Source organism: Pogoniulus pusillus, chromosome 28 (genome assembly GCF_015220805.1).
Source record: "Pogoniulus pusillus isolate bPogPus1 chromosome 28, bPogPus1.pri, whole genome shotgun sequence".
In the NCBI taxonomy this organism is placed as follows: Eukaryota; Metazoa; Chordata; class Aves; order Piciformes; family Lybiidae; genus Pogoniulus; species Pogoniulus pusillus.
Genome location: NC_087291.1, coordinates 18,214,589 through 18,238,803, shown reverse-complemented (window position 1 = coordinate 18,238,803; position 24,215 = coordinate 18,214,589). Strand labels below are relative to the sequence as shown.

At 55.5% G+C, this 24,215-nt stretch overlaps 1 protein-coding gene across 5 annotated transcripts in view; it reads right to left on the bottom strand.

Moving 5' to 3' along the window:
* Positions 1-24,215, bottom strand: part of ITGA8 (integrin subunit alpha 8) — a 73,263-nt gene that overhangs the window by 20,880 nt on the left and 28,168 nt on the right. For 4 of the 5 annotated variants that reach the window (XM_064166881.1, XM_064166882.1, XM_064166884.1 and 1 more), the window contains 10 exons: positions 19,591-19,636; positions 18,219-18,326; positions 15,235-15,290; positions 14,565-14,719; positions 13,843-13,980; positions 12,724-12,791; positions 11,748-11,895; positions 8,191-8,283; positions 3,949-4,028; positions 2,403-2,483 (listed from right to left, as the gene is read on the bottom strand). In XM_064166881.1, the coding sequence (XP_064022951.1) occupies positions 2,403-2,483; positions 3,949-4,028; positions 8,191-8,283; positions 11,748-11,895; positions 12,724-12,791; positions 13,843-13,980; positions 14,565-14,719; positions 15,235-15,290; positions 18,219-18,326; positions 19,591-19,636 (973 nt within the window). The remainder of the gene's footprint in view (positions 1-2,402; positions 2,484-3,948; positions 4,029-8,190; positions 8,284-11,747; positions 11,896-12,723; positions 12,792-13,842; positions 13,981-14,564; positions 14,720-15,234; positions 15,291-18,218; positions 18,327-19,590; positions 19,637-24,215) is intronic. The other variant, XM_064166883.1, reaches the window with a different exon arrangement.

Genomic DNA, 24,215 nt, shown 5'->3' with positions numbered 1-24,215 from the left:
TCCCTTGTGAGGGAGGCAGCATGTGCATGACTCCCTGTGCAAGCCACCTGTGTGCACACAGCTGGAGAGCCTCTGATGTTCCCCTGTCAAAGGGACACTGACCCCAGCCCCTCTCCACGCAGCTCAGCACACAGCAGCAGGCAAACCGCTGCAAGGCATTTCCAGGCCAGATGTGGGCACAGCCTCTCTGTTATTTGTGTCCAGGAAATGGTGAGCAAAGAGTTCCCTTGGACAGCTATGAGTAATTAGCAGAGTCTGTCAGCAGAGCATCTGGGGCCTTGCCTTGGCACAGGGAGGCTATGGCTAAGCAGAAAACTTAGAGGGAGGCATTCAGGGAGGCATTTCTCAGCACTGCAGGCAGCAGCTCCAGCTCCCTTTGCCACTCGTGGGCATTCTCTCTGTGAGAAGTGAGGATGTTTTGGTCATTCCATAGAACAGAATCACAGAATGCCAGGGGCTGGAAGGGACCCCCAAAGCTCATCCAGCCCAACCCCCCTGCCAGAGCAGGAGCACCCAGAGCAGGTCACACAGGAACACATCCAGGTGGGTTTGGGATATCTCTAGAGAGGGAGACTCCACAGCCCCCCTGGGCAGCCTGTGCCAGGGCTTTGTCACCCTCACAGGGAAAAAATTCCTCCTCATGTTTCCATGGAGCTTCCTATGCCTCAGCTTCCACCACTGCCCCTTGGCCTGGCACTGGGCATCACCCAGCAGAGCCTGGCTCCAGCCTCCTGGCACTCACCCTGCACATCTTTATAACCACTGATGAGGGCAGCTCTCAGTGTCCTCTTTTCCAGCTAACAGCCCTGGTGTCTTTTCCTTATGGCACAGAGAGAACCACAGACACAACCAGGTTAGAGGAGACCTCCAAGGTCATGCAGTCCAGAACAGGATGGAGGCCAAAGGTCTCCAACGAGTTTGCAAAGAACCCAAAAGGGTTGCAGGGGTTCTGTGTCAAAGTGATGAGCTCCAGCAGCCACAGCACTGGCAGCAGCCCTGAGTGGCAGAGCTGTGCCTGCACTCATCAGCACCTGGCTGCACTGCCACTCCAGCCAGCCCCTAGCCTGCCTGCCCACACAGGGACGTGTTGCTGCCTCCCAGCAGCTTCTCCCTCAGCTGCAGCCTACCTAACCCCTTTGGTTCTCATTTCCTCAGCCTCTGCTGTGTTACCTTCCCCCTCTCTGCCTCCCCAGCTCACTTCCAGCACTAACTCCAGCAAAGGAACTAACACTCTCTGTTCTTCCTCAGCCTCTTCTCACCCCACTGCTCCTTCTCTGAAACCCATCACTAGCTAACCTCACAGTCTTTGAGTCCCAGCCCTCCTTCTTCCACCTAACTCCAGCCTTGTGCTCCTCTGTTCAACCTGGGAAACACAATAGGTTATAAAAGAGACTTAAAAAAAAGTCTCCCTAATTTAGACTGAAGATGAGGGCAGAACAAAAGCAGTTCTGTGAGGGGCTCTCTGCTGGCCCCGACTAGCCAAAGTGATCTCTCAGAAGTGCTAACAATATCTGGGGGTTTATAAACCCATAAATGCATTTGGCAGCCCCTTGAGGTGCATCACAGAGAGGTTTAGCCCCCTGGCATCAACCAGGCTCTGTGCCCTAGGCTGGGCTGTGCACCTCCTGCTATGCCCTGGCAGAGCTGGGAATGGCTAAGGCCCAGAGCTGTAGGTGGAGAAGAGATGTAGGAAACCTAAGCTCCCAGACAACAAGCATCTGGGGCAAGGATTTCCTTTCAAAGAACACTGCTGGCTTCCCCCAGGGTGCCAGGGCAGGCGTCCAGTTGCAGGCACTTAGAGGGCACTGAGATCTTTACCCCTCATTGCTTTTCTGTTTCCAACTCCAAGCTGCATCTGTGAGCAGAGCTGGAAAGAATCTCCTCTGACCACATCCTGTGCTTGTTCAGTGTTGGCATCTCTGTGCCAGTGGACAGACACCTACTGCAGATGGAAACACAAGGACTCCCCCAGCAGCATCTGGCTGAGCCCTCTTCAGAGCTCATTCCTTACTCATCCTCCCTCCCCTCCGCTCTCCATCAGTGCTTTGCCATCCTGTGCTTCTTCACTCTGCTGATGAAAGCAGCAGGCTCTGCTCTTGCCTTCGGGAGGAAGTGCCTAAGTGGTTGCCTAAGCAGGGATCCAGCACACCCACACACCATGGACTGCCCCAGCCCAGAGCAGGCTCTGACTGTGTCACTGCAGTGTGGGACTCTGGGCTGGGCTGCCCTGCACACTGCCTGCGATCCATGCAGCCAGGCCTGCAGCAGCCCCAGCCTGCAAGGCTTGGGGATCCTCAGTGTTCTGGGTGGATGTGGAGTTTAGGATCATCACACATCTGACCACATGGGGTGATGAGAGGTGGAAGGATTGCTGCAAAGCCCAGAACTGGTCAAATACTCACCCCCTGAGCAGTACTTGAGCCATAGCACTGATGTTGATGTGGAGGTTAACCAAGTTGCTGGTGGGATTCACCTTGTTGGAACTGTGAAAGAGAAGCACAAGGGTTAAGAGAGGCTGTTTAGCAGAACTCTGGAGGGTTGCAGGCACAGCACTCGACAGCACAAGGACCACACAGTGCCACTGGAGGTACCAGAGCCTGGGCTCAGGGCTGCAGGGTTTCGTTCGGTACCACTCGAGCTCATCACAGGGGTAACAACATCACCAGCTTTAGCTGCCTGTGCAGGGCTATGATCCCACACAGTTCCTCAGCTCAGTTTAGGCTTCAGTGAGGCAGACTCCTGGAGGAAGCATGAGCTGCTGCTGCCTCCTGAAGCTCAGAGCTGCTGCTCACTAAAGCATTGTCACTTCTGCTGCCAAAGTGACCTTCCCTCAATGCTTATTACCCAGAGGACCAAGGAACTCAAGAAGCTCAGAACCTGCCCAGCACAAAAAGGGCAGCAACAGCCTCTGACACCCATTTAGTGCTGCATTAGTGAGCTGGCAGTGAGCAGTGGTAGGGACAGGGCACCAAGCCAGGTGTTCTGTCTGCCCTCCCTCCCTGGAGCAGCCCCTGCCCAGCTCTGCATGACTTGCAGGCCCGTGGGAGAGGGCTTAGGCTGGGGCAGACACCTCCTTGGCTGCTGTCCTGTTGCTGTGCCCTTCCTGCGTGTCTGCAGGTCCTTTCCCCCCAGGGTTGCATCACCGACACAGGACTTAAACATTCCAAACGCCTCAGCCATCTACCACAGCCAACACCATCAAGGCCCTCGTTAAAGGCCAGGCTTTAACAATTAAGTGCCTGCGTGGGGGGCAGGGAGGGTCCCATTAGGGACTCCGGTGAGTATCTGAGGAGGACAGATGGAGCAGCAGCCCTGCCACCCAGGTTTGCTCCTGCTACTACCCTAACCCGGCCTGCCCTGGGCTTTCTTGTTCCTCTGGAGACAGCACAGCTCAGCAGGCAGCAGCAGATCAGCAGGCAGCAGCAGATCAGCAGGCAGCAGCAGATCATCAGCAGCAGCATTTCAGCCCCACCAATGTGGAGGAAACGAATGGGAAAAGGACAAAGGTTCACCTCCACTGGAAGCTTTCTCTCTTGGTGCCAGTAAAGCTGCTGAGCTTTTTAACTGCTTGGTTTGAGATTTTTAACTGCTCCCTTCCTACTTTCTACACCATCATGAAGCTGTGCAAGCCTCTCTTGGTTCTGTTCTCAGAGCACGATGTGATACCCACACAGAACTTGGTTACAAAGGGATCACTGCTGGTGGAGTCTGAAGTGGAAAGCAAAATACAGCTTTGGCAAACCCTGGAAAGACCAAAAATCACTTCAGCTGACTAAAACCCTCAGGGTAACTCAGACTCATTCTGCTACCAGGGCTCCTGCTTCACAAACGCTCCTGGAGAGGACTGCCCGAGGCAAGCCCATGAAACCCTGCAGTGGCAGCAGAGAGCCTCAGACAGCAAGAGGAACCCAGCACCTGAACTGGCATGCTCTGGGGGCAGTCCCTCACCTTTTTATCTGCAGCTCGAAGCTGATGCTGGAACCTGCGTTTTCAAAGTGCTGGACAGCAAATCGGATGCCTGTGGAGAACTGAGAAGGGAGCAAAGCAGCAGGTTAGGGACCATGGCTGGGCCGAGCAGCGCCAGCAGCACCGCGCTGCAGGCTGCCCCAGGGCACTGCAGGCTGCCCCAGGGCACTGCAGGCTGCCCCAGGGCACTGCAGGCTGCCCCAGGGCACTGCAGGCTGCCCCAGGGCACTGCAGGCTGCCCCAGGGCACTGCAGGCTGCCCCAGGGCACTGCAGGTCTGTAACAGGGGCTGGCCGCAGCAGGACCAGCACTGCCACCCTCCCTCAGCATGGCACCATATGGGAGGCTTGGCTGGGCAGAGGACAGATGAAGGCAGCAGAGCAGCACCCTCCCAGGACACAGCTCCCGCCACAGCTGCTCCTAGCTGGGTGTCATCTGCACACTTACTGCAGGGCTCAGTGAGGAAGGCACTCTTGGTGGCCTCCCTGTCACCCTCCTGGTGGCCATTTAGACAGCCCCAGGAGGTGAGTGGCACAGGAGGAGGGGGAGATGCCACCTACCCTCCGTGCCAAATGCACACACTTGCACTGCCATGCTTGACATGCTCTTTCCATCCATTGACCATTTCAGGTGCAGCTGCTGGAGCATTGCTCATTTGTGGCAGGGATTTTGCTTTGAACCTGGCAGCAAAGGCTGCAGCCCTGCCCAAGGGCTGGCTCCTCCTCGCTCAGCTGCAGGAGATGCTCTGCCCTCTCTGCTTTCATGCTTCTGGAAAGGTTACCAAGAGCCACAGCCTACATCTAGAGAAGCCATCTGCCTGGGCAGCTCATCCAAAGGCCCTAGGAAATGAGGACAATGCTCCCTCAGCTCTGCCAGAGCCTGGCCAGGTTGTGGGGGAGCAGGGGAAGAGCTGCCTGCTTGGCACACTCTCCTCTGCATCCTGAGAGCAGCACTGCCAGCAACGGGATGGGCACAACAATGCAGAGTCTGAGGCTGTTCCACCCTCCTGCCTTCCTCACTCACAGTGCTGCAGCTGAACCCATCTGTGGGAAACTACTTCGCTGCCTTGGCCCAAGGGCTGCTTTGGGTGGCCTCATGCTGGGGGCAGTGCTGGCACCACAGGGGGCACAAGCTCGGATCTGAGTTCTGGGCAGTTGCCTGCCATGGTTCCAGGCAACCTCTCTTGTTGGCAGTAGCACCTCGAAGAGACAATGCTCCTTGAAGCAAACAGGAGCCGAGTAGCTTGGAGCAGGGCTGCAGGCTGCTTCCTGCAGCTGAGTTTAACAGCTTCAGAACATGCAACAGCTTTGTTCATCCCTGAGATCAAAACCTGCAGGATTTGGGGTTTTACACTGGTTTTACTAATGAGCCTGTATAAATTTGTTTCCATTTAAAGCAGATCAAAGGCTTGATGAACCCAAGATAACATTTTCCTCAGACAGGGCAGATGTGAACTGCAGTTTTGATGATCTATTATACCCCTGAGACTTAATCCTACACTTAATACTGAAACCCACTCCTACTGTAGGAGTCTAACAAGCTGCAGATGTTGCCCTTGTGTGGTGCTGTGACTTTGTTAGTGCCAGTTACTCCTGGACACAGCTAGGAAGCACAGAATCCTGCAACGAGTCATGTTGGAAGGGAGCTCCAGAGCTCATCCAGGCCAAGCCCCTGCACTCAGCAGGGACATCCTCCACTACAGCAGCTTGCTCACAGCCTGCTCCAGCCTCACCTTCAATAGCTCCAGCCATGGGGCCTCAACCACCTCCCTGGGCAGCCTGTGGCACTGCTCCAGCAGCCTCCTGCTGCACAACTTGTTCCTCACCTCCAGTCTCAATCTGCTCTGCTCTCATTCCAAACCATTGCCCTGCTCCTGTCCCTGCAGGCCTTTGCAAACAGTCCCTCTGCAGCCTGCTTGCAGCCCCTGCAGGTGCTGGCAGGCTGCTGTTAGGTCTGCCTGGAGCCTTCTCCTCTGCAGGCTGCACACCCCCAGCTCCCTCAGCCTGTCCCCATAGCAGAAGTTACTCCAGCAGAGTTTCTGCCAAAGCTTGTCCTTCTCTTGCTCAGTGAGCAGGCTTAGGAAGCCTGCCAGCCTGACCCACTTCTGTGCCAGAGAGGTGCCACAGGCAGTTAGCCTGCAGGCTGGGCCACCTGGTACTGTGCTTCCCCTTCCCATCTCCTTTTAGCTCTCTTGTTTACCTTTTCATCTTTTTTATTCTAACCACAAAGATGAAAAAGGTCAAGTCGTTTTGTGGCCAGTCAACGAGGCTAAGGTGAGCCAGCTGCAGCCAGCCAGAGGTGCCCCAGTGCTGGTGACAAGGATGCCCTCAGGTGGGAGGTGCCACACAGCTGCAGCCACTGCAGTCACATCCTAAGGCTTCTGTCACACCACAGCTCCATACTCAGAGGCTGATCTCAGAGGGTTCCACGATCCTGGGCTCTCAGGGTGCTGAGAAGTCCCTCTGGTGACTCAATAGTTAAGAGCCTTAGGAATGCCTGATTTTTGCCCTAACCCACCCTTCCCACTCCCTCCCAGCTTCCAGAGAGTCCCCTTCTGACTGTGTTTGCAGAAGAACTGATCTCCTGCCAGAGCAGAATTGTTTTGCACAACTGGAAATGGATCAGAGCAATCTTTCATGACTCATGCTGCTTGCACAAAGGGCTGGTGTTTGGCTTTTGGAGTTCTCTTAGCCATCACAAACACATTTGGACTGAGAAAGCTCAAGCCCTTTCACCTCTCCTGAGCTTCCAGGAGAGCTGCTCTCAAAGATGAAGTTGGGCTTTAAGCTTTCACTCAGCACCATCAGACTCTTTTGCCACCTGGCTTTGTAACGCTCTGCTTTCCTACACCTTCATTTCCCAGGCTGGGTTCTCCTGTCCCAAACCAGACTACCCTTGCACATGTCAGGAACCCTGATGTTGTAGTCTTCTGATCTCTCTTCATGGATTATTTTGCTCAGGAATACTTGGCAGCTGCATTTAAGGGAGCCCTGGAGCTGATTCTGAAGAAACCCAGGACCAACTATGCTATGAAATCCAGCAGGAGACAGGAGAGAGCAGCAGTGCTGGAGCCACCAGCAAACAGCACCTCCAAAGCCTTCACATTGTTCTCAAATACTTTTGCCTTTGAGAAGTTTCTTTCAGTGGAATCAAAACCTTTCAGCCCCCACCTGATGCCCTTCACCAGGCAGGTTCCTGCTGCCGGTAGGTTCACACACTGCAGTTCACGACTGAGTGGTTCCCAGCTCCCTGCAAGACCGAGGAGCACCTCCGGCACTGGTCAGGACCATGCAAGAGGCTGACTGCAGGAGGCACCTGCTCTGCTAGGCACTTCCCAGAGCTCTACGGCTGCTCTGAAGCTCAAAAGCTTCTTCTAGTTCCAGCCCCCTACTGTATGACCCATCAAGGGTCGGGCAGGAACTGCTCCAGGATGAGAAGGGCCCAGGAAAGCAGCAGCCTGCCACAGAGGTCTGAAGGGTGAGATGCTGATCTGCCATGGGACACATCCTGACTTGCAGGGATTCTGCCCACACTAAGGAGGTTTCTCTGGTCCCAGGTCGGTGAAAAGCTGCTGCTTCCCTGGGTGGCTGACTGCTGCTTTCGTACCAGGACAGCTTTTCACTGAGGTATCAAAGCTTGGATTGTTTTCAGTTCAGCATCCACAACATTGGCCAATTCAGCAGCAGCACAACTCCTCTGCAAGGGCATCTTCTGGGCTCAGCTCTTCTGGAGTTGACGACAATTATGGGATGGGGAGCACTTCCTTTCCCTCCAAGCTCATGTTTAATCCTCATTTGCTGCCCACCATCGGTTGCTACTCAGCTCCCCTTGTGTCTGCAGCCGAGGCTGCTGCTGCTCCAGCAGAGGGGATCTGCGAGCAGCTGTCTTAGGGAAGGACACCAACAGCGTGCAGCAAACCCTCATTCCAGCCACGATTAGATCCTGGTACAGACTGCCCAGACAGCCCTGATGCACCCCAGGTCAGAATCAGGCTAAACAACCTACTTCTTACTGCACACAAAAAGGAGAGGTGCAGATGCCACAGCCTGGGGCTCTCCTGGTGCCACCTGACTGCAGTCGCCCATCCTCTTTACACCAAGGGAAACCACCCCCAGGCCCTGGCATCTCCTGGCACAACAAACTCTGCTGCCTCTGATCACACTGGCCCTTGCCTGCCCTGCTTCCTGGGGTAGGCTCCCAGCAGCGCTGCTCAGGGGCCACTTACGTTGGCGCCGGCTGCCATGGGGTTGCCCAGGTCGCAGACCACCTTCCTGCTGTCGTTCTCCTGCTTGTAGTCACAGCTCAGCACTCGCAGGGCCTGCAACAGAAGGGCACCAACACGCAGGTCAGAGAGCACAGGAGGATGCAGAGTGGTGGCTTTGTGCCTGTGGCCTTCCCTTTGGGTTCAGACACCTGCTGGGTGTGCTGCCCAGTGCCGGATTGGCGACCCTCAGACAACAAGGGGCAGCTGATGGCAGGGAAAGGCTAACAGGAAGGACTCCCAGCACCTCCAGAGCCAGGGTGAGCTCACTCCAGCTCCAGTCTGGACACACTACTCTCCTGCTGTGCCCCATTCCTGTAGCCACAAGGACTCGTCAGAGGAGCGAGCAGCAGGCGAGACTGGGTGAGGAGCACAAGCCTCACACTAACTGCCACGGCTGCACCCTAGGCTGGCTCAGGGTGGAAGGGACCTAGAGATCATCCACTCCACCCTCCCTGCCGTGGGCAGAGGTGCCTCTCAGCTAGCCTGGTTGCATTTGGGAGGTAGTTAAAGTAGGAATCATGGCAATTAAAAGAAGGCAAGGAGCAGGCAAGAGCAGAGCCTTGCACACCTCCTCTGTCAGCTCCCGCACCAGCCGGCCAGAGGGAAGGGTTGCCACAGCAGCCTCCTACCTGCCACTGGAAGCAGTTTGTACTCTCAGAGCCACACGTGGGTGTCCTGGCAGTGCTGAGCAGAAGCAAAACCCAAACGATTAACACATCTGCTCCCAGGGTGCCCTTTAACTGCAGGAGGAGTGGATGCTCTCAGGAGTGCAGGCAGCAGGCAAGCTGGGAAGCCTTTCTGGTGGTCCCAGTGCTGAGTTACTAATTAATGCCAGAAGAGCTAAGCACAGGAGGCTGCAGAGTGAAACACCTCCTCCTCTCCTGCCTTGCTCAGCACCTTCTAACCTTGTTTTCTGAGGAAGAGGGGAGCAGGCACCAAAACCCAGTTTTGCATCTAAGCTGGGCTATGAAGGAGTAACCAGGGGAGGGTTAGACTGGAGATGAGAGGAAAACTCTTTCCTGAAGGAGAGGTCAGGGATTGGCACAGGCTGCCCAGGGAGATGGGGCAGTGCCCATCCCTGGAGGTGTGGAAGAAACCTGTGTCCATGGCACTCAGGGACGTGGTTTAGTGGCTGTGATGGTGCTGGGTTGATGGTTGAGCTCAGAGAGCTTTTCCAGCTGAAACAAGTCTATGAAGGCTCAAACCACATCTCCTCCAGCCAGCCACCAGGTACTCACCCCAAGAAATCTGAGCTAAGAGGAGGAGGTTTGAGGTCTCTTCCCTGTTTTAAGGCAGTGCCAGGCTTCAGTTCAGAATGGCACAGAATCACTGAATCAGCCAGGCTGGGAGAGAGCTCCAAGCTCAGCCAGCCCAACCTAGCCCCCAGCCCTGCCCAATCAACCAGACCATGGCACTAAGTGCCCCAGCCAGGCTTGGCTTCAACACCTCCAGCCACAGCCACTCCACCACCTCCCTGGGCAGCCCATTCCAATGCCAATCACTCTCTCTGCCAACAACTTCCTCCTCACATCCAGCCTAGACCTGCCCTGGCACAGCTTGAGGCTGTGTCCCCTTGTTCTGCTGCTGGCTGCCTGGCAGCAGAGCCCAACCCCACCTGGCTACAACCTCCCTTCAGGCAGCTGCAGACAGCAATGAGCTCTGCCCTGAGCCTCCTCTGCTGCAGGCTGCACACCCCCAGCTCCCTCAGCCTCTCCTCACAGGGCTGTGCTCCAGGCCCCTCCCCAGCCTTGCTGCCCTGCTCTGGACACCTCCTAGCACCTCAACATCACTCTAAGTCCCTGCATTCCTCTCCCCAGTTCTTGACCGAGGTATCAGCATGTGCAAGGAGCAGCGAAAGCTCAGAGCCACAGCCTGGCCTCAGGCTGTCAGAGCCACACCTGTCCTTGGCTCTCCACTTGCACCTCTGCTACCAGGACAGGTTGGGGGTGCTGAGTGTGGAGAGGAGAAGGCTCCAGGCAGACCTAAGAGCAGCCTGCCAGGATCTGAAGGAGCTACTAGAAGGCTGCAGAGGGAGATTGCAGTGACAGGATGAGGTCAAAGAACTTCAGTTTTGTAGATCCCAGGCTGAAACGGAGAGGCTGTGCTAAGAGAACAAAAGAAAGAGGCAGTAGAGAGAAGCTGCTGCCATTGCTGATTTGGTTCGTGTAAGAGATGCTCCTGAGAAGTGAGGCTGCAGAGAATTTCCATGCTCTCATCTTTGGTGACATCCTCAACCCTGCTCATTTTTCCAGGCTGGGCTCAAAGGCCATTACCAAAGGCACTGGCCCAAGGAGAGCAAGGAAATACCTTCCACTTCCTGAAAACACATCTGCCTCCGGGAGGGAAACGAATTTGCTCTCACCCACTCCCAGCCCTGAGGCCCTCCTGGGCATCCCAGGCAGCTCAGGTTGCAGCAGTGTGGGGGAGGCTGCGGCAGCTGAGGGGGCTCAGCCTGGCTGCCCAGCACAGCACACAAGGGCTCCCTGCTTGCTTGCAGGGCAGGGGCTCAGCTCTGCTCTCAGCAAACAAGCACTGCAGGTCCCGAGCAGCTCAGCAGTGGTCCAGGCAGCATCAGCCTCTTCCAACCAGGCACATTCTGTGATTCTGGGGGGTTTTAATCAGTCCTTCTGCCCACACTGGCACAGCTGACACTGCACAGGCTTAGAATCATAGAATCAACCACACTGGGAGAGACCTCCAAGATCACCCAGTCCAACCTAGCACCCAGCCCTATCCAGTCAACCAGACCATGGCACTAAGTGCCTCATCCAGTCCAGGCTTTTCTGGCCTATCATAGAATCAGTCAGGGTTGAAAGGGACCACAAGGAGCAGCCAGTTCCAACCCCCCTGCCATGCCCAGGGACACCCTACCCTAGAGCAGGCTGCCCACAGCCTCACCCAGCCTGGCCTCAAACACCTCCAGCCATGGGGCCTCAACCACCTCCCTGGGCAGCCCATTCCAGCCTCTCACCACTCTCATGCTGAACAACTTCCTCCTCACATCCAGCCTGACTCTCCCCTCCTCCAGCTTTGCTCCATCCCCCCCAGTCCTGTCACTCTCTGACAGCCTCCAAAGTCCCTCCCCAGCTTTTTTGTAGCCCCCTTCAGATCCTGGAAGGCCACAAGAAGCTCACCTGGGAGCCTCCTCTGCTCCAGCCTGCACAGCCCCAACTCTTTCAGTCTGTGCTCACAGCAGAGCTGCTGCAGCCCTCTGAGCATCCTCCTGGCCCTGCTCTGGACACTCTCCAGCATCTGCACATCCCTCTTGTCCCAGGGGCTCCAGAGCTGGATGCAGTACTCCAGGTGGCCCTGCTGGCCACACTTCTCCTGCTGCAGCCCAGGCTCTGGTTGCTTTCTGGGCTGCAAGTGCACACTGCTGGCTCCCGTTCAGCTTCTGGTCCAGCAGCACCCCCAAGTCCCTCTCCTCAAGGCTGCTCTCCAGCCACTCACTGCCCAGCCTGCATTGGTGCTTGGCATTGCCTCTGCTCTTCACAGCTAATCCTTAGCTCATCGCCTACCTTGCTGCTGCGCTCAACCCCGGTGTAGTCTGCCTCGGGTGGGATCCTGATGTGTAGCTCAGCTTCGTAGGCTCCTTCCCCATCATTCCTGGGGTTTATGAGGAGCATGACACAGTTCTCTTCTCCAATCACCAGCTGGTCCTTGTCTCTGCAGAGAAGACACAACTCTGCAGGAGCTCAGCCAGGCAGAGGGGGGCTTTGTGTGGGAAGGCAGCAGGAGGCTCTGCTCTGGAGCACATTCTGTGAGCACAGAATGAAACACTGCCCACCAAAGCTGCCCTGTGGCAGAGTGTGGCACCACCTGGGAAGGGGAGCACCACCACGGGCACCCAGCTGGGTGGCCCTTGCAGCTTACTGAGCCTGACCTCTTTCTAGCCAGGAAGAAGCACCTGGGGCAGGAATTCCTTGCCACAGGGGTGCCAGCAGCAATGCCTCCCGCAGGGCACTCCAGTTTGACAGTCAGAGGGAAGTGAGCAGCAACAGAAGACCTCCTGAGGCTGCAGTGTCCCTGTCACAGCTAGGCAGGGGTCTGGATGGCCGAGAGCCAGAGGAGCACCAGAGGTTCACCACCTGTCCTGCCTGCAGTGCTCCTCCCTCCACAGCAGCAGCTGCTGCCAGCTGCTGAAATCCTTTGCTTGGGAGCTTCATTCCCCTCGCAGAGCCCTGAGCTGAGGAGAGTCACCCAGAGCCACTGGCACCCTAAAACACAGCCTGCAGTCTCCTCTGAACAGCGCTCTGCCTTACCTGCTGGCTCCCAGCAAGCCAGGGTCGCTCCTAACCCCACCCCTGAGCTCCACCTGCTGTGGCAGCTGCTCAGCACCGTGTGCCTGGCACAGGGACATTCCCAAGGGCCCATTCCTTTAAGATGCAGTGGGTGCACAGGTTAAAATCTGGGTGAGCAAACAGCAGAGCTGTGCTCTACAGACTCCACCTAGTTCAAGCAGCCTGGGGCGACTGTGAAGTGGATTTCACTCACGGCACGGCAGAGAGCTGCAGCTCAGGGATGCAGAGGTTGTCTTCTCCACAGTCAACCAGGATGTGAGCCTGTGTCAGGGCACAACAGAACAGTTGGCAGGCAGTCAGGCCACACTCCCAAGGCCAGGCCTCAGCAAACATCCCTAACCCAAATGGCTTAAACATCACCAGCACTGCCCCAGGGAACTCATCAGAGAGTCACAGAAAGGGTTGGGCTGGAAGGGATCTCCAAAGGGCATCCAGGCCAAGCCCCTGCACTCAGCAGGGACATCCTCCACCACAGCAGCTTGCTCACAGCCTGCTCCAGCCTCACCTTCAACAGCTCCAGCCATGGGGCCTCAACCACCTCCCTGGGCAGCCTGTGGCACTGCTCCAGCAGCCTCCTGCTGCACAACTTGTTCCTCACCTCCAGTCTCAATCTGCTCTGCTCTCATTCCAAACCACTGCCCTGCTCCTGTCCCTGCAGGCCTTTGCAAACAGTCCCTCTGCAGCCTGCTTGCAGCCCCTGCAGGTCCTGGCAGGCTGCTGTTAGGTCTGCCTGGAGCCTTCTCCTCTGCAGGCTGCACACCCCCAGCTCCCTCAGCCTGTCCTGTCCTAAGGGCAGAGCTGCTCCAGCCCCAGGATCATTTTCATGGCCTCCTCTGGACCCTCTCCATCAGGTCCATGTCCTTCCCATGTTGAGGGCTCCAGAGCTGGACACAGCCCTGCAGGTGAGGTCTGAGCAGAGCAGAGGGGCAGGATCCCCTCTCTCATCTGCTGGCTTTAGATGCAGCTCAGGCTGCTTCTCCTTTCTATGAGTTGCTTTCCATAGGAGTAGTTGGAGACTGTTTAGACTCTCAGCTATGCCCTTAGCAGCACAACATCATGCTCCATGCCCTTGCCCACAATACCTTTGCTCACATCTAGCCTGGCATCAAAGCTATGAGCACAACACAGCTTTGGGGATGCTTTGAAAGCCTGCCCTGGTCTGGGTTCCTGTGCAGTGTCCATGGTGAGGGAATGAAGCCCTGGCTGTGCAGCTCCCAGGCCTGCTGCCCTGGCTGAAGGGAGGTGACACAGCAGGATGCTGGTGCAATGCTTCCAGAGCTGCCCCCAGAGCAGTGGCATGCAGCACCCAGACCTGTTCTGTCGCTGAGCTCTTCTGGTAGTGGTTGAGGATGGGCTTCAGGGTGGAGCTGTCCTCAGAGCTGGCCTCATCCAAGCTGTAGTTGAAGTTTATGCTGATGGGAGATAATTTATCTCTAAACTCTGCTTCGTCCTGGAAGGGGCAACCAGAAAGCAAAGCCTCAGTGGGGGCAGGTCGTTATTGCTCCCTAGCATGGCATGGCAGGGGTCAGACTGTAGTCTTTGCTGCAGCTAAGATGTGGCTCCCTGGCAGCTGCTGGCTGCGTGGGGCACCCCAAGGAAAGCAAAGGCACTCAGCAGGGGTGCTGCCTGCACAGCCCCACAGCTGCAAGCTGCTTTGGTTGGAAAAGGCCTCTGAGCTCATGGAGTCCTAAGACCACCAAAGCCACCAGGCCACAGAGGTTTTTCCAAAGCATTAGCCTCAAATGAAGCTGTGCAGAAGAGACAGAACCAGCTCCTGCCAGCTGCTGCTCAGCCTCCTTGCAGAGGCAGCCAGGCCCTGCATGGCTGTGTGCAGGGAGCCTTGCTGCTTTGTTCCACACCCAAGGATTTAGAGGGATAGCAGTGGGAAAGCTCCATCACCTTTATTGCCTTGATACTCCCTTACATGCTGCTGGAGGCTTCTCCCTTTCAACTCCCACCACGTTTCCAGGAGCAGCCTGGGAATTCTGCTTCCATTGCATGAGGACCACATCCAAAGGATGCTAAGCAGCTTACTCTGAGATAGACAAGGAAGTCCTGGCAGTGGGGCAGCTTCTGCCTCGCCATGGCAATGGAGAAGTAGTGATGTGCCTGATGGTACTCAAAGAAGAGAGTCCTTTTAACTGCTCCTTTCTGTTTCAGTGAGTCCAGCTGCAGCTCCCCTTTCAGCACTGAAGGAAACAAAGCTTTGGTTATCGAGCCCGGGAGAAAAAACAATCAACACTTCATCGAGTACTACACTTAAGTACCCTAAGAAAGGCTTCCAGGCAACACCAATCCGTGCCTTGAGTGCCTGGCTGTTAGCAGCACACCAACTTCTGAGGCAGGGCATGCCATACATCCCATTTGAGCTTTCTACTTCCAGTTGCAGGTTGGACCTGCAGAGCATTTCTGTCTCTTGACATTGTTTTGCTACTTAACCCCCTCAGAACATCCTCCAACAGGATCCTCTGACCCTCCAATGTGCCCAACAGGGCACATCCTGTGAGAATGGCTTAAAGGGACTCCAAGTCCTTCCAGTGAGTACCACAAGCTCGGTGCTGCACTTCTGTCTCTTCCTAACTGTATTTTCCTCTCTTGGCAGGATCTTTCCCTTGGTCTTCCTCGGTCTACCAAGGTGTGAGAGAAAAGTGCCTCTGCAATTGAGTGGGCCAGAGTAAATTCTAGGAGGCCAGAACCTTCTTACCTATTTCATCTGAGATACTCTGACCTTGGAATTCTGCGCAGACTCTCACAGTGAAGCTGCAGGGGAAGAAGCAGAGGCCATGAGCAGGAGGCAGAGCTGCCCTGGCAAGCAGCAATCCCAGCCCACACCTCTGAGCTTGCTTAAAGACATAAAATCCCAGAATGGGCTCTGTTGGAAGGGACCTGCACTCAGCAGGGACATCCTCCACCACAGCAGCTTGCTCACAGCCTGCTCCAGCCTCATCTTCAATAGCTCCAGCCATGGGGCCTCAACCACCTCCCTGGGCAGCCTGTGGCACTGCTCCAGCAGCCTCCTGCTGCACAACTTGTTCCTCACCTCCAGTCTCAATCTGCTCTGCTCTCATTCCAAACCATTGCCCTGGTCCTGTCCCTGCAGGCCTTTGCAAACAGTCCCTCTGCAGCCTGCTTGCAGCCCCTTCAGGTGCTGGCAGGCTGCTGTTAGGTCTGCCTGGAGCCTTCTCTTCCCCAGGCTGAACTCCCTCAGCCTGTCCTGTCTTAGGGGCAGAGCTGCTTCAGCCCCATGATCATTTCCAAGGCTTCCTCTGGACCTCTGCTCCATCAGGTCCATGTCACAGAATCATAGAATGTCATGGGCTGGAAGGGACCTCCAAAGATCCCCTGCCAGAGCCACGTCCTGCCTGTGTGGAGAGCTCCAGAGCTGGACACAGCCCTGCAGGTGAGGTGTCAGCAGGGCAGAGCAGAGCAGAGGGGCAGGATCCCCTCTCTCCATCCATGTTGGCTGCTTTGGATGCAGCCCAGATGCCACTGCTCAGGGCATTTCCCTTAGGACTGTGCATAACAACTACTTTTTTGCTCATGTTTCCTCTGTGCTGCAGCTTTCCAGTTTGTATGATGGCAGAAAGAATATTTTCCAGCAGCTGAACATGTAGACTTAGCCACATTACTGCTGCACACACAACTCCTCAAACCTTTCTGGTAGGAGGTTTCCTCTGGTTTTGCAGTGTCAGTCAGCAGAGATCTCAAACAAGCTGCAGAGCTGGCAGAGAGACACAGAAACCCAGCACAGGGGCCTGAGCAGTTCTGGGCTTGTTGGAGTTTCCCTGCTAATTGTTTTCATGTGCACAATGTGAGCTTATATCAACTAAAGGAGAAAAATGATGGCCTGGGAAAGAGCAGCTGCTCCTCAGCTGTTCAGTCATGCCAGCTGAGCCCTCGGGGAGGAGTGCTTCAGAATGCAGCAGGCAGAAATGAAATTATGCTCCTGATAAAACTCTGCTCAATAGGAAGCAAAACTCCCCTGGCTCCCTGCAAGGCAACCTCAGAAGCACTGCAAGGACTCCATGCTGGAGGAGCATCCTTTGGGCTTCTCTCCCTTCTTCAAACAGAAATACTTCCTGAGGGATGTCTTCATAGAATCACCCAGGTGGGAAGAGACCTCCAAGCTCAGCCAGCCCAACCTAGCACCCAGCCCTGCCCAACCAACCAGACCATGGCACTAAGTGCCCCAGCCAGGCTTGGCTTCAACACCTCCAGGCACAGCAACTCCACCACCTCCCTGGGCAGCCCATTCCAATGCCAATCACTCTCTCTGACAACAACTTCCTCCCAAAATCCAGCCTAGACCTCCTCTGGCACAGCTTGAGGCTGTGTCCCCTTCTTCTGTTGCTGCTTGCCTGGCAGCAGAGCCCAACCCCACCTGGCTACAGCCTCCCTGCAGGCAGCTGCAGGCAGCAATGAGCTCTGCCCTGAGCCTCCTCTTCTGCAGGCTGCACATCCCCAGCTCCCTCAGCCTCTCCTCACAGGGCTGTGCTCCAGGCCCCTCCCCAGCCTTGCTGCCCTTCTCTGGACACTTCCCAGCACCTCAAAAGCTCTCTTCAATGGAGGGGCCCAGAAGTGGACACAGCACTCAAGGTGTGGCCTGAGCAGTGCTGAGCACAGGGGCAGAAGAACCTCCCTTGTCCTGCTGCCCACCTGGGCACACTGCTGCCTCATCTTCAGCTCCTCTCTACCAGCACCCTCAGGGCCCTTTCTGCCTTGGCTGTCCTGCAGCTCTCCTGGCTTTGAAGTCCTCTCCATCACAGCATGCAGCATCCTGAACAAGGCTGTGCAAAGCCCTGCTCTGGATCACTGCAGATGCTTCAGCACCACAAGGAGGTTTCCAGTGCTCTGCTTTATCAACTGCTCAAACAAAAGCTGCTTGAATCAAAAAATCAGGATGCCAGAAAGGCCAAAGCTTTATAATGTCCTGGGACCTGAGGCTTCTACCAAGTGCCCTCCACACTGCTCTGGCAGAGCTCTACACAGGTGCAGGAATTGGGAGCACTGTGCTGGAGGGCAGAGCAGGTCCAGAGCAGAGCCATGGAAGCAATCAGGGGCTGGGACACCTCTGCCAGGAGGGCAGGTCTGTGTTTTGACAGAGCAGGGGTCCTGTGGTTTGTCTTTCTTAGTGGTTTTGGGTTTCACTCATCCAAACACTGCAGAGGAACTTGCAGCCTGCTCCTGGGAGACAGCATCACAGAACCACAGAATTAACCAAGCTGGGAGAGACCTCTGAGGTCACTGAGTCCAGCCTGGTTAATCCTCCTCAGCAGAAGACTCCTCTATCAGACTCAGCCTCCATCTGCCTCATTTGGAGGAGTCTTAGATGCACAGAATGGGTTGGAAGGAACCTTCAGGTCATCCAGTCCTTGCCATGGGCAGGGACACCTCCCACATCACAGCTTGCTCAAGGTCTCATCCAGCCTGGCCTGGGACACCATCAGGGAGGAGACATCCACAGCCTCCCTGGGCAACCTGTGCCAGTGCCTGCCCAGCCTCACTGCAAAGTGCAGCAGGGTAAAGCCCAGTGAAGTTCTGACTGATACCCAAGAGAGCTCTGTCCACACAGACAGCACAGTGGAACCTTCCTTCTGAGGTCAACAGTAAGCTGCAAGAAACATTGGGAAGTGATTTGAGAAAGAGGATGGGGATTGTGTGTGTGTCTGTGTCTAACCATGAACTTACCAGGCCACCAGAAGCTGGGAGCCAGGGAGCTGACAGGTTTTGTTGTCTGGATTCACAATGGTGGGGTTCAGAAGGAGCTGAGCATTCACTGTCACAACAGGTCTGGCCCTATGAGACAGAAACAAGGCTGAGTGCACCCAGAAGAAGCACAGCAGAGAAAACACTGAGCTGAGGTGGACACCAGAGGCTGCAAAGAGAGGCTTGCCTAGGGGAAAACTTTCCCAGAGGAGCCTGTGGGGTTTGGGACACCTCCTGCTAGCCTGACAATGTGAAGGTTGCTCACCTGAAGCCCACAGGTTGACAGCATGACTGAAGCTGTCTCCTGTCACTGAGCACCAGGCAAGTGCTGGCACCTCAGACACTGCCACCACTTCCTACAGCCTGCCTCTGGGAGCTGCAGCAGGGGCTTGTGGTATAGGTTGGACTGGATGGCCTTGGAGGGCTCTTCCAACCTGGCTGATTCTATGATCCAGCCCAACCTAGCACCCAGCCCTGGCCAAGCAACCAGACCATGGCACTAAGTGCCCCACCCAGGCTTTGCTTCAACACCTCCAGGGACAGTGACTCCACCTGCCTGGGCAGCCCATGCCTTGCCTTCTCTGAGCCAGGTGCTGCTGGCAGCACAGACAGGCAGGGACAGGAATCAGGGAACACGACTGCACTGCTGCTGCAGCAGCTGCTGAATGTTGAAATCAGAGCACCAGAGGATGGGCTGGGCTTGGGAGGGACCCCCAGAGCTCATCCAGCCCAAACCCCCTGCACTCAGCAGGGGCATCTGTACTAGAGCAGGCTGCCCAGAGCCCTGTCCAGCCTCACCTTGAGTATCTGCAGGGATGGGAGCCCAACCACCTCCCTGGGCAAAGGAATGTTTGCTTGGCTGGACTGAGGCAGCAGCAGTGTACTCAGTAGCCTGAATTTAGACCTCTAAGCAGCCTTTAGGGACAGTCCTCAGGCAGCAGCAGCAGCAGCTCTGCAAACTAAAGCTGCACTCTTCATTTGCCATGAGCAGTTCCCATCTCCATGCAGGTGACCACCAAAGGATCAGTCACTTGAAGCTCTCTTCCCAGCACCATTTCCCTCTCCCAGGAAAAGAAAAGAAATCGATTTTCAGTGTTATGCTTCCTCAGTTTCTGATTCAAAGTGAACTGAGGGCTGCAACAGGCCACAGCTATCCTCAGCTAAGGCCAAGTCTGGGAGGTGCCACTGAAAACTCCAAGCTGTGAGCATGGCTGCTCCCAAGGTGCTTGGTTTATCCCCTGAGGAGAGCCTTTCACACACTGCCCCAGGGAAGCACAGGGTTCTGGGGCTTGTTGCCTTGGGGACCTCACAGCAGAGCTGAGGCACAGGAAAGTCCACTGCATTTGCCACCTACCTGTAGACAACTGCCCTGGCAGCTCCAAAGGCACCCACGATTAGATCTGGGGAAGCAAGACAACAGCCTCAGAAAAACACTCAGGAGCTGCCCACACTCCTTTTTACTGGGAGGGGCTTCCCACCCCCACTCAGACTGCTCCTGCTAGAAATGCAGTGACACAAAATAAAGTCAGATTATTCCCACTGAAAGTGCAGTGGCAGGAAACAAAATCAGCCTGTTCCCATTGGAAGTGGAGTGATAGGGAACAAAATCAGCCTGTTCCCATTGGAAGTGGAGTGATAGGGAACAAAATCAGCCTGTTCCCATTGGAAGTGGAGTGATAGGGAACAAAATCAGCCTGTTCCCACTGAGAGCACAGTGACAAAGTAAAACCAGCTTGTTCTTACTGACAGTGCAGTGAAAGCCAATTAAAATCAGCTTGTTCCCATTGAAAGTGCAGTGACAGGAGACCAAATCAGACTATTTCTATCTGCAGTGCAGTGAGACCAAGGAAACCTCTTCATTCCCCAGGAACCTTTTCCAAGATGCACCTGAGAGAGTTCCCCCTGCTAGAGATGGCCTCAGACAGGTCCTGGCTGTACCCAGCAAGTGCCAATCTGCTACCAGCAGCTCACCTACAGCACAGGCCAGGGGCAGGAAGGATTCCATGACCCAGGGACTCCACCTGCCATCGATTGCCTTTCACATAGAGAGATGCAAACCACTTTGCTGTCACTCACACACAGGTACCCTTGGAGATCTGTGCTGCTCTTCCTGACCATCCTTCCCCTCCTGCTCTCTGTAGACCCTCCAGTCCAACCAGCAGCCCAGCCTCACCATGGCCCTAGGTGCCACAGCCACACCTTGCTTGAACACCCCCAAGGATGGGGACTCCATCACCAAAGCCCTGATGTCCACTGGGCACTCCTTTCACTCCACTGCTGCTGCCACACGAGGTGGTTTGCAGAGGTCCAGGCCAGCAAAGCCAGTCCTAGAGCAAAGGTCCTAAAACAGAGCTGGTCCTGGAGCAGAATCCTAGAGAGCATTCAGTCCTAGAGCAGAGTCAGTCCTAAAGCAAAGGCCCTAGAACACAGTCCTAGAGCAGAGCTGGCAGCAGTGGGGACTGACAGCCTGAGCTGTCTGGATGATGAGCTGATGAAGGCAGCACTCAGGGGAGCAAGCAAAGCCTCACCTGCTGCCTACTGCCTGGGCAGGGTGCAGGGGAAGCAGCCCTGCAGCAGGCTGCAGCCACAAAGCCTGGCAGCATCTCCCCAGCTGAAACAACTGCTCCCCACGGGCAGCAGCCTGCCCTGCGAGGAATTCCACCCAGCCATGCCCCGAGGGGAGCAGGCAGCAACAGTTTCTGGGCCTGAGCCTCTTTTTGCACAACATTTACATTTTTCTCCTTGCATTGGCCTCAGAGAAATGTGCCTCAGGCTGGGGAACACTTTAAATAGCAGAAGAAAATGAGTGTTGGTTCTGTCTCCTTTTTGGGGCATTTCTGAGGCCTTTCCATTAGCACCTTTTATAGGCAGCTTGCACACACCACCCAGAGCCAGCAATGCTTCCCTCTTGAGCAAACAACCCATGGAGACACAGCCACAGCAGTGCCCATGGCAGACCTTGCCCTGCCAGCTGCCTGAGGGCAGCTCCCACAGCAACCCCAAACAGCTTCATCTTCTCTTTGGGTTTATTTCCATTTTTGGGGAGGCTGTTACTTATTTGGGGAGTTGCTTCTTTTATTTTAACGGGAAAAGAAACAATACTTTGTGAGCAGCAAATGGAAGCCAAGAAGGAAAGAATCACAGAATCAGTCAGGGTTGGAAGGGAGCACAAGGAGCAGCCAGTGCCAACCCCCCTGCCATGCCCAGGGACACCCTACCCTAGAGCAGGCTGCCCACAGCCTCAGCCAGCCTGGCCCTAAACACCTCCAGGAGGTGGTTCTGTCCTGTCCTGTTGTTCCCAGCTGGATGCTCTGCCCCAGAACAAGCTCAGTCTAGGAACTGCCTCATGCTAGAGCTGGCAGCTCAGAAGGCTTGGAGGACAGGGCTGTGCTCTGGCAGAAACGAACCAGGAAGGTCTCCAAGACTGCTCCAGAGCCTGGTTTCATTCTCTGATCTTCATTACAATTAGAGCACTCCAGACCCTCATGGGCACAATGAAAGGCTTGGACAACCTCAGCTGCAGGGCTGCAGGCAGCTCTGGAGCACTCAACACGGGAAGGACAAGGACCTGATGGAGCAGGTCCAGAGGACATGATCCTGGGGCTGGAGCAGCTCTGCCCCAAGGACAGGCTGAGGGAGCTGGGAGCCTGCAGAGGAGAAGGCTCCAGGCAGACCTAACAGCAGCCTGCCAGCACCTGAAGGGGCTGCAAGCAGGCTGCAGAGGGACTGTTTGCAAAGGCCTGCAGGGACAGGAGCAGGGCAATGGTTTGGAATGAGAGCAGAGCAGATTGAGACTGGAGGTGAGGAACAAGTTGTGCAGCAGGAGGCTGCTGGAGCAGTGCCACAGGCTGCCCAGGGAGGTGGTTGAGGCCCCATGGCTGGAGCTGTTGAAGGTGAGGCTGGAGCAGGCTGTGAGCAAGCTGCTGTGGTGGAGGATGTCCCTGCTGAGTGCAGGGGGTTGGATGAGCTCTGGAGCTCCCTTCCAGCCTAATGCATTCTCTGATAGCTTGAGCAAGCTCAATAACTGCAGCCTGCCTGGTTCTGCAGTCTGTTAGGCACAGCCTCAGCAGGAGGACTGAACCCTGCACTCCAGCACCCACAGCTGTGTGCACAGCTCCACATAGCCTCAGCAGCCTCTCTCCAACGTTAAAGGGGGTTCTGTAAGTCTGCCTGGCAGTTAAATCCTGGTTTCTGTGGGGCAGAGCTCATTTGGAGAGCGAAGGCAATGGGTTTAGAGGAGCAATGCCTGGCCCCAGGCACCAAGAGATTGCTCTTCCATCAGCAGCCTGTCCCTGCTGCCACCTCAGACTGCTTTGGAGAGCCTAAAGATGAGGACATTGAATCCTGGCACACTCCAAAGCAGCCAGGGCTGTGCTCATCCTGCTCTCACCTGGGAGCCCTTAACCTCCTCCTGGCCATGGCCTTTATTCTCTGCTCTAAGCTATGCTTAACGTCGACCTAAAGAGCTTGGATGAGTCAAACTCCTCAGTGGGAAAAGTGGACTTAAGGAGGAGCATGCAGGCAGCAAAGCAGAGACATCTGTGATCTGCTGGGAGGACCAGGCCAAGCAGAGCATTCGCTGCAAGATCCATCAGGGATTTTCTTTGCTTCTGTTACAGACCTCTAAGTTTTGTTCTTCCTCTCATTGCCCCGGGGGATGCAATCCCTGCATCTATCACTGGGGCAAAAGACCTTTCTGACACGACAGAGATCCCCTGAGGCTTGAATAGCCACCAGGCCCAGGCACTTTTAGGAGCAGGAGGTTTTGATTTGGTGTGTGTGCTGCAGAAGAGAGAATATTAATCACTGCAGTGCAAAAAAAAAGGAAGGAAAACAAACCCCAAACTAACCAAAAGCAGAAGCTGTTGGAATTAGCTGGGGCTTGGCAACTCTCCCCCTCCTAAAAATAGAGAGGATTTGTCTTTACTCATTGCTCTTTAATGCTCCCCAGGCAGTGACACCGACACAGAGGTCACTAGCTGAGAGAAGAAGGGTTCCACAAGCAATTGGAACGACAGAGCAGAGCAGCTTAACCCCTTACAGGGCCTGCAGCAAAGCAGCCCAAAGCCTTTGCTCCTTTGCAGCTGTCAGGCAGCTCTGCAGCAGAGGAGCTCAGGGCAGAGCTCATTGCTGCCAGCAGCTACCTGCAGGGAGACTGTAGCCAGGTGGGGTTGGGCTCTGCTGCCAGGCAGCCAGCAACAGAACAAGGGGACACAGCCTCAAGCTGTGCCAGGGCAGGTCTAGGCTGGATGTTAGGAGGAAGTTGTTGGCAGAGAGAGTGATTGGCATTGGAATGGGCTGCCCAGGGAGGTGGTGGAGTGGCTGTGGCTGGAGGTGTTGCAGCCAAGCCTGGCTGGGGCACTTAGTGCCATGGTCTGGTTGGTTGGGCAGGGCTGGGTGCTAGGTTGGGCTGGAGGAGCTTGGAGCTCTCTTCCAGCCTGGCTGATTCCATGATTCTCACAGTCCTCTCCCAGCAGAGCAGATGCAGCTTCTCATTGACTTAAACTGTTTGTCCTGCATCAATCCCTGGCCCAGCTTCATCAGTTAATCATCACTAGATCACAATCTGTGGTACTGCTGGCACAGTGCCTGCTGCTCTCAAACAAAAGAGAGCTGAGTGCTGCCTAACCCTTGCCTCCCAGAAAGAAACTGGAGGGCTTGCCTCCTGCAGCTGGAATGCCCTTAGCAGGCAGAGCTGGTAAATACTCCCACTTCAATAGGGCCAGACTGGGTTGCCAAAGCTCTGAGGACACTTTTGTCTGCTGGCCACACTTGCTGCCTCCTTCTAAGGTTTCTAAAGTACCTTGTTGGTATTAGCTACACACTGCTCTTAAGCTCATCACTGAGACCAAGCTATCAAGGCATGAAGAGGTCAATCTGCACTTTGCTGTGCTGGCAAAGGCTTCACTGAAAGGACTACCACAAGAACAGGCCAACAGCTGTGTCTGGGTCAAGGTGAGACAGCTTGAAGGTGAAGCT